This window comes from Corvus brachyrhynchos, unplaced genomic scaffold (genome assembly GCF_000691975.1).
Source record: "Corvus brachyrhynchos isolate BGI_N302 unplaced genomic scaffold, ASM69197v1 scaffold83, whole genome shotgun sequence".
Lineage (NCBI taxonomy): Eukaryota > Metazoa > Chordata > Aves > Passeriformes > Corvidae > Corvus > Corvus brachyrhynchos.
In genome coordinates, this window is record NW_008238464.1 from 18,658 (window position 1) to 28,722 (window position 10,065).

General features: G+C 43.0%; 1 protein-coding gene across 1 annotated transcript; it reads right to left on the reverse strand.

The window, feature by feature from the left end:
- Nucleotides 1–379: 379 nt before the first annotated feature.
- SCG2 (secretogranin II) lies at nucleotides 380–2,743 on the reverse strand. Its single transcript, XM_017737155.1, has one exon. It carries the CDS (start codon nucleotides 2,727–2,729, stop codon nucleotides 849–851), a length of 1,881 nt encoding a protein of 626 aa, XP_017592644.1. The 5' UTR covers nucleotides 2,730–2,743; the 3' UTR covers nucleotides 380–848.
- Nucleotides 2,744–10,065: the final 7,322 nt, after the last annotated feature.

Sequence of the window (10,065 nt, forward strand, 5' to 3'; positions counted from 1 at the left end):
CAGCAGAGCTTTCCAGAGCTCACAAATGAAGGTTCCATTTTGTATTTTTTTCAGAGCTTCATCATAGAGCCTGTCTGGACAGAGCATTTATGTTCCTCATGCTGCCAAGAGACACTGATACATCTCTTAATCATGTAAGGCCCAATTTTCAGTTGTAGGTAATGCAATTATTACACTGATTGACTTCAGCAAGCTCTTTAGGTACCCCCTGCCCTTAAGGGTAATACCAGCTGATGTTCTTATGGCCCAGAAAACCACAAGTTTATGCTAACAACTTAATCTGTAGGAAAAACAATATATTTCAGAAGAGTCATATGTAGAAGTAAAAAAATGTTTCCAGTTAGTATGACTTTATCAACTCTCACAAAGAAACACAGTCGATTGTCCAGAAATAATTTATTCATCAACAATAAAACACTGAATAGAAAAAGCCTTGTAAATTAAACTATATATATATATAATGCTTTATTTTTTTATTCGGTACTGCACAAAAACCACTACAGACAGTAACAAAATAATCCAATTAATCTTAAAAATTTCAAATTATAATTGTCACTCTTCATTTATCATGTTTTATTAACAATGCAAAGGTCATTTGTTTACATACTATACTTTTACTTGATATCATTAAATTGTTTCTTAAAACACTTGAAGCAATTTGTTGTTTGCCCCATAATTTATAACATGTAAGTATATCAATAAACAATATAACAGCTCTGAGAAAGATATGCGGACTGTTCAATGGTAAATAGTCTACCATAGGTTGTTTAGTGGGAGAGCAGGAATAAATCACAACTGAATTGGGATAGAAGTCAACACATTGAAGAGAAATAGTACTTGGGGAACAATTACATGTTTTCCATTGCTCGCTTGGTAATGTGATCTCTTTCAAGTTCTGATTTCTCCTCTTTTAGATACTCCAGCACCTTGGCCAGCATATCCTCATCCAGGTACTGCTTGGCTTGTGTGTCATCAGCTTCCCCGGCCATGGAGAGCCTTTTGCTGAGGGAAGCCAGCTTGGCAGCTTCCTGTGGTCCCAGCTGGTTTAGGTGCTCTCGGATGGTCTGCTCCAGGTGCTCCTCTTCCTGCAGATTGCTCTCAGAAGCTGGAGCTGGGACTCGTTTCATCTGGTTTGTATTGATCACTTCAGGGTATTTTGCCAGCACCTTTGCCAAGTAATCAGCCAGTTCTTCGTCCTTCTCATCCAGTTTCTCATACTCCATTTGTCGCCTTTCCAAATCGTTCATCCAGGAAGCTTTAGGGAACAGGTGTCCTTTCAATCTTCTAGGAATGTAAGACAGTCTTGGCAAATCATTCTCTTGATTAAGACGACTTAGTAAGTGGGAAGGATTCTGATTAGCTAAATTGTCATTTCCCAGAAGGCTGACAATATCTTCAATATTGAGGTCTTCGGGTAGATTTTCTGGAATAAGAGGCTGCTTCACGTACCCGTTTTTAGAGTTTATATTATTTTTAAATATATCACTCTGTCCTAGATTGGTTTCAGTTATCTCGTCGAGGTCTTCTGGGAATTCCATTTCCTGCTCAGCTTCCAACCTTTCACTCTGAAGCTGCTTTTTTTCTCCAGCTTTCAACATGTCTATCAAATCCTCAGGAGGAATTTGCAAATTCCTTGAGATTTCTATCAGCTGAGCTATAGACTGAGGATCAAACTGTTTATCCAAAAACATGGATGCTCTTTTTTCCTCTAGTTCTCCTCCAGTCCTTAATTTCCTGTTCCCAGCACTACTACCCATCAGCCTCTTCAGGTAATAATTCATTAGCTTTGAAACATCCTCTGACATTTGATCTTTATTTTCTCTTCTTATTTCATCCTCAAGGAAGCTGAGTTTTCCTGATCTTTTCATTTCCTCATCAATCTCCTCTTCATGTTTATCAATTTCCTCTTTGCTATCTTTTATCTCTTCCTGGGTTTGGCTTTCCACTTTTTCCTCTATGGGATTCCAATCTTCTCCTCCAACCACATCTTCATATGCAATGTTATTCACTTTATACACATCATCTTCATCATCTGTATACAGTTTCTGGTCCTCATCCAGCCTTTCTTTCTTGTGGTTACTGGGTCCTGCCATCTTCCCCAGCTCCTGGAACACCGACTCCAGCGTGGCAAGGCTCTGGGGGGTGTATTGCTCTTCCACGATTTCGTTGGTACGCTTGAAGGGACTGTCTCTTGAACCATCTTCATAGTGCCCAAGTGGCATTTTGAGGTACTTTTGCCACCTCTCAGGCCACTTGTAAGCCTCGTAATCATCAGTTAATCCAGCTGGAAAATTGTTATCTGAACTCAGACCGTAAGGTTTATTCTCCTTTGGGCCAGCCTTTGACTCCTTCTCAGCTTGCCGCAAGGCTTCTAGCATTACCTTAACCCATTGGGACTCCTCTTCAGTCAAAGAATCCCGTACGTTATCTGGGAGGTGAAGCTGATCCTTGCTTTCTTTCTGTGGCAGGAGGTATGGGACACTTTGATAAGAGTTGTAATCAGGGCTGCTTTCTCCCTTGTTGGTTTGCTTGCGAAGGTCTTCTATGTATTCCAGTGCTTTGATCATATCGGGATTTGGGAGCCTTTGTAAGTTTTTCATTGCATAGTCTGGTTCTTTCTGAAGCAGCTGGTGCTGCTGGAAGGAGGCTGCATCAACCCAACAGATTAGGACAAAGAAAAAGGTGAGAGCACAGGTTGCTCCAGGCTGGAAGATTTTAGTTTCTGCCATATTTAAAATATTTCCTTTAAATAAAGAAGAAGAAGAAAAAAGAAGCTGTTAACACATGGAGACAGGCTTAGGAAACAGAACTATGCAAGAAATTTCTTATCTCTGTGCTCCAACATTAATTTTCCAATGGCAGCACCAAAGTACAAAATACCAATCCTATACAACTTGTGAAATGCCCCTAGACATATCTAGATGTCGCTTTGATCTTGAGAACAAAGCACCTAAATGACAAAATCAGTGTATCCATACATTTAAATGCTGTTCGAAATAGTAACATTAAAACTACAGACAGAATTATTTTGTGAGATTGCTCCATAAGGCATCTAATTTCATGCCAGGACAATGCTGCTGAATGGTGCTAAACTGCAATAAAATTAATGTGATGAAGTGGAGAACATGGCATATAAAATTACTTGCAAGTTTATTTCTGTCAGTACTGATAGTACTGAAGCTACTACTTCCTTTATTTTGCTATTTCATTAAAAAAAAAAATTGTATTACAGGTGAATATCAGTTAATGACTCTATGAGTCATCTTCCTAGGGCAATGATCCTTTATATGAGAGGAAAACTAAAATTTATCCTAAAGGTACAAAATAATTTTACCAAATACTTTAAAGGCCATTTTGGAAAGGAGCTCAAGTAGGTAGGTTGTGAGTGGTGATTTCATTCATTTGGTTATTCATTCACTTCAGCAGAAACTGAGTCAGGTCCCAGGACAGGCAGAAACATGACCATTGGCAAATTTGATTAGAACAGATCAGTAGAAACCCATGTCTGCCCAGCTTACACCAGAGAAAAATAAACTCTGGAACAGAACTGGGAAAAATATGCCTCTGACAGAATTAAGATGATTACAGCATCACTGTGCATGAGGATGCAGCTGCAAAAGCCCAGCCTTGCAGGGAGCTGGGCACCCTCCACACAGCACAGGGGAAAATTGCCATCAGTTGTTTCCTAGGACATGCTCAGGCACTGGTACACTGGGGCCACGGGACAGATTAGACTCTTTTCTGATCCAGTTACATTAACAAATAAAGTACAATAATGAGAAAGGAATGATAAAGATAGAAACTGCTTTGATTAATTGACCTATTTTGGTTCCTTTGGTTTTTGGCTTGGTAAAAGCATCCTGGTGGTTCATGACAGCCTGAAAGAGCTGTGTACACCAGTGTTTACCCACGGCTGGAAGTACAAAGTGAGCATGAATATGCTCATTTCAGCTCACTTGTAGATTTTTCCGCTCAGTTTTTGTCCTTAACATAATGTGACTTCACTAAATAATTAAAGCACTATCAGTTCAGACAGCTGCTTATTTTCCCCCCCTCAGTATGCATGAGCAGGCTAATAGGCATAATAGCAAACAATTTCCCCAAACATTTCTGACTTCAAGCCTGGATACATTTGAGCATTGATTTCACAAAGGATTAGTTCAACAGCTGATTAGAAGGTCCCACCCTCCATGTCTGAGTTTGCCCTGAGACAAAGCCAAGACATTGCTTCATTTTCTGTCACAGAAATGGCACTAGCCCTGTACATAAATGTATATCTCCATAAAATAAAGCAAAACAAAAACACCTAGTTTGCTATTTCTGTAGCATATGTGAAATTAATACTTTTCTTTTTCAGCAGAGACTAACAGAATTAGTTTGATTAGCACATGAGAAACTGTCCTTTCCAAGCAATGGGGGAAGGGAGAGTCATTCTGTAATCATCTGCCAAGCACCTCCCACTCACGAAGACCAGGAACTCACCCTCCTTCGCTGCACACAGTTTGGATTGTTACAGGCTTTGCAAGAGCATCCCACTAAAATCAAAATGTGTGCAGCCAGGCAAAGTTACTTTAGTGTTCCACAAGGATGTTGCTCAACTGGGTAATTCCTTTACCGGAATAACAGATCACTGGTTCCTCTCTACATATTTTATATACATTTGCCTCTAGGTCAATTTTTACTTCTAATTTACTGGTAGATGATATTTGAAAGCCTTGCCAAACAGATTTGGGAATGATTTCTTTTAAAACTTTGAGTTCAGGTCGTAAATCTTGTCATTAAATATATTGCGCCACCCAAAGTAAGAGGACCCCTCCCCAGTCTTTCAGAATTTGATTCCACATTTGATTTTTAAAAAGGACATTTTAGCCTATCTTTAGGAAATATTGTAAACATTCTCTCCTGTGCCTCTCAAAGGACAATATGCTAAAACAGCTCTTTTGTCTCCAGATCAATAACTGTGAAGCCAGTCTAGATGGAGAGCATATTTTCTCCTCTATTAGCACCTAACAAACAGGAAAATCACCTTTTAGCCAACAAATGAAGATGAAGAAGTTCCTCTTTACAAAATGAGGCAATCATGATCCAAATTTAACACATACAAAGACAATACAGACTGAAAAAAGTTCCCTAAAAAACGGACACAGAAAATATCTCCTTTCTGGGATGTTTCCATGGTAGCAGTAATTTGCTTTCTCGTTCTCTTAGCAGTTGTTTCTGATGTGACTCTACTGTTTCCAGTGAAATTTTGCTATGAAAACTCATAGGTTTTTCCTATAGATGTGTCCCTGCCCTGAAAGTCTTAGGTGAAACGTAACAGCAGTTTTCCATAAGGAAAATAAATATATCGTGCACTCTTCCTCCCTTATTTTATTTTTTTTTCTGCAATAAAGAACACAACTGCAGTGAATTCATCTTGTTTAAAAGCATCTCTAACCCTTTACCCTGTGGAAGGGACTGAAAACACAAACAAAACAGCAACGAAGGGAAAAAGCCCAAACCCACAGCAGTTCTGGTGAGTATAATGACTGTTTGCGTACGGATACATGTGGGAAGTAACTCGGAGGGTGTTTGCATCCGAGGGAACCCCCCGCCCATCCGCTGAAACGCCTTGTCGCCGACCCGGCATGACTGAGTGCCATCGCTCCCGGGAGCGCTCTGCTTCCCGTCTGAGCCACGGGCGGTACTGACAGCACATACATGGAATATCTGTAGTGATAGAGCTACATTTTATAGAGATGTGCTCCCTTGCGAGCGCCAGCCCCGGCAACGCCGGCTCTCGGTGCGACTTCACCGCTCGCTCGGTGCCGGATCCCCCACGCACATCCCTACATCCCAACATCCCTACAGCCCTGCAGCCCTACCTGCGCGCAGAGGGCGGGCAGACACCCGGGCGGGTAAAACCGGCAGCGGAGAAAAGGGGGGATAAGAAAAATCGGGGAGAAAAGTGAAAAAGAGGAAAAAAGACACGAGGAAAACCAAGAAGATAAAAGGGAGGCAAGGAAGAAAGAAAAGGGAAAGGGAAAAAACGTTTAAAAAGAAAAAAAAAAAAAAAAAAGGGAGACGTCATACAGCCAGTGCCTTCTGCTTCTTGGCTCCCACAGGCTAAGAGGGACTTGAACACGACGTACACCTCGGGGGTGGGTGAAGCTGACCCTCACCCCGAGTGGGTTCATGAAGCTGATCCACAGCTTGGGTGTGTGGATGAAGCTGACCCACACCTCGGAGGGTGCGTGCCGGCCAAACCGGCAGCAGGGACACATGCTCTGACACGGCTGTGGGGCAGGAACAAAGCTGAGGACACGCAGGGGCTGGAGGTGGGTGTGAGCCCAGCTATGAGGAAGACCCTGCAGCCCAGGGTCAGTGTGAGTGTGTGTGCCTGGCCGTGCCCGTGCCTTGGCAGGAGACGGCCTTTCAACAGCTATGGCCAGCAGGGGGTTTAATTTAGTTTCTCTAGTTCATTGACTGAGCTATTGTGGCACATTTCTGGTTTTGTCACAGGGCAGGGATAATTCATGGCATCTGTGGCCTTGTCATCAAGTGTAGGAGGCCCTGGAGCTCTGGACCAACTGGAGATGGGTGCTCCTGAGGGAGGGAGCTGAGGGGGGAATGATACCCCTCCACGGTTTGCCCAAGATAGTTGGAAATACTGAAGCATGTTGGGGAAAGACAAGGCAGAGTGTTCCTCCTGCCCCAGCCTGTGTGCTCTGCCTCTGCCAGTGGCTGTGGCATGGGAGAGGGGCCAGGCTGGCACTCCTCTGGATGGGGATGGAGCCAGAGAGGGACTCCCCATCCCTGGCACCACTGCCAGGCACTGCTGAAAAGGCCCTTGCAGTTTTACCTCCATTCTCAGCACTCAAAAAGGGCAGTGCTTGCACGCCTGGAGCAGTGGGGTGAGTAAATACCACTGTGCCATAAATCACAAAGCACAAGATGTAACACACGGCTTCAGCTGATGCTCAGAGTTTTAGCTTGTTCCTTCTGCTTCCTTTCTATTACAGAAAGGATGTTTTACTTTGGCTTTTAAATAAGGATTCCTTTTCCCCAAAAATAAATCTTTCCTGACAATTTTGACCTTTTACAGCACAAAATGGGAAAAAAACCTAGGACGAATGTACCTTCCAAGCCAATAAACATTACAAAATTAAATTGTTGTAAGAACAGTAAGCTAGAAATAATTGTAGCCATGAACACAGACAAGATGACAATCCTGGCTACATTTGCTGTAGTTGACATGGAGATCTGGAAACAGAGATCTTGTTTAAACTCATGTAGTTTTATGAGTAAAATACAGTATCAGTTTTTGTGCTGAAACTCTTCAGCAGCAGCTTTATTCTGGTCCCAGATTCCATCCAACACACTCACTTTCATTACCAGACCCAGGAAGAAAAGAGCCAAACAAAATATTGCATTAGGGCCTGTGACAGCAACCCCGAAGAAGGGAAACAGAAAGGCATTGCTGCAGTAAGCAGAGGGCAAGGTCCAAGTGCCCTCTGAGCAGCTGGGAACTGTATGCTGAACACCACATCCCCCTCAGCAAGGCTCTGGATGCCCACAAAACACAGCTCTGCAGACATTGCTATCACTAATACGCCTCAGTCCATTGAGAGAGTTCTCAATGTAATCAAAACCAAAAAACAAAATAATAACAAAAAACACCCAGGAGAAAATTACTCAATTCACACTTTCAGGAATTTTCTTGTGCCTCTGCAGGTATTTCCAACAGGGGCTCTTGTTCATTCTGTCACCAAATGACTAATACTTATGGAGCAAATTCTTTCCCATGAAATCCCTGATCTTCTGCATCAGAGAGTGTTTCAGACCACCCAAATTATTTGGCACATGAGCAAGATTCCAGCCTCCTTAACCACTCACCTGAGGTTTACAGCATATAAAGTCAGGCAGACACTTGGCTTAGGTCTCTGCTGTGGTTATTCTGTGTTCAGTGGATAAAATTTTCCAAAGGCTCTCTACAATCCATCTGTCAATTTTACTCCATATCAAAAAGTGTTGCCTAGGCTTTGTGCTTACGATTGATTGCATCCACACAGCCCTATAAGGAGGGCCTTACTGAATGTACTTTTTTTGGTCATATTGAATGTACAGCATTCTTTTCCTCAAAATGACTCATGCAACAGAAAATTGGATCTGTTCTGTCATCAGAAGTTCCGTGGTATTTTATACAAGAGTAAGATCACATCACAGCATCTCTGATTTTTAGGAAATTGCATTAGAATTAGCTCAATATCAACTGCTTAAGCAAAGGAGCTTGGTAATCTTGTTTTTTCGAGTGAATTTTAACGATGTTGCATCCTTTTGTGGATCCTGGGAACAGCCCAGCTCTATCTGCAGTGATTTCTCTGAACAGCTTGCCTTGTCACATGCTCTACCTTACCTACTCATGCACCATGAGAAGATAAAAGTTAATCAATCAACCCTGCACCCTGCCCAAAAGGCTCTTATTTCATTTTATGCAAGAAAAAGGGCATGGGGGTTGGGAGGGGAACTTCACTGCAGCAAACAGAGACAAGAGGGTTCCAGCCTGCTCTGTTTTGTCATACCCCAGCTGGAATATCATCATCCCTAAAGTCAGTAGGAAAAGTCAGGAAATTTGTCTTGAGGAGGAAGGATGGTCTGGCAAGGGCCAGGGGCCAAGGGGTCACTGTCCTTCTGCCCAGGCCCCAGGACACACCAGTACCTGTGGGGTGACGGTGGCCAGAACCACCACTGTTCACAAACCATGGCCTCCCACCACACCTGCCCAGCTCCCAGGAGAGGATGGAATGATGATCTTGCTGGAATGACCATCCCAGCAGCAACAGGGAGGCTGCACATTTGTCTGCCTGCTGCGGCCCTTTTCTAAGCACCAGAAGGTTTTCAGTTTGTGCGCTTCAGCTCTAGCTCTCTCCTCCTCTAACTGGTGCCACCAAAGATTAGCACTGCTGAAAAATAAAGCAGGGTTGTGTCAATATTGATTATTTTCCCCCTTCTTCTGTTTCTAGTAGCAACTAAAAATAATTTACAATTCATTATAGACATGACATCTCCTGCAGAATAAATGCCATTGTCACATTTAAAATTCAGTCCATATCTGACTTGAATATCTTCATTTATTCTGTATATAATGAGAAAGAGGAGGTTTTCTTCCCTCAGAAAAAGCTCATCTGCCATCATAGATACAGATTCTTTTAAATTATTTTAATTTAAAAATACTTGAGCTCTGCTTGTGTCCAACATCAGACTCATCATTTTCTGCTCATTTTGCATGCTTGAAAGATCAATCATATTTGTATGCAAATATTTTTGGCCTCCCTAAATTTAGTGCATAATAAATGGCTCAAATTTCATTTCCAAAGCCATAAGAGGAGGGATAAATACAGCACTGAAAGGAAAAATGAGGGCTTTGCAGTCTGTAACCACAGTCCTTTAAAAGCAGAGAAGTCAAGGCAAGCGTTCACTGGCTGTAGATCACTGGGCTTTATTCAACACTGCAACGAGATTAAGCAGGTTTAGCACCGGCCTGCCCTACACACCTCCCTGAGGGAACATTACAAGAACAGGTTTTGCTGGGGAAAATTAAAAACGAAAAACCAAACCCAGACTTCTATTCATCTGCATTTACAAGTTCAGGATTTCAGGCTGCCTGCTCATAAAAAAAAAAAAAAAACAACCAAAAAACTCTGAAGAGAAGCCTTAGGCAAGGTGTGGCTGCCACCCCTGAGACATGAGACGCCCCAGTGCTCAGCCCTGGGAACCACCACTCAACAGCCCAGCACTCTGCACCAGAGGCTCTGTGCAACGCCTGCTTAGGGACCTTCCCCAGGGCTTTGTCACCCCTCAAGTGCCTCTTGTTTTCTCCAGTGACTGCTGGAGAAGCCCAGCCCCACTGCCTCACTGCTGCTACCTGCCCAGTGACCTACACTTGCTGTAGGATGCCTCAAGCTTGGGATAATCAGGCTCTACCCCATAGGAGAGACCCCCTGCTCAGGGCAGGGAAATGGGATCTATCAGCTCAGCCAGGGCCAGAGGGGCAGAGAAGGCTGTGCTGGAAGGAGCAGCAAAAGC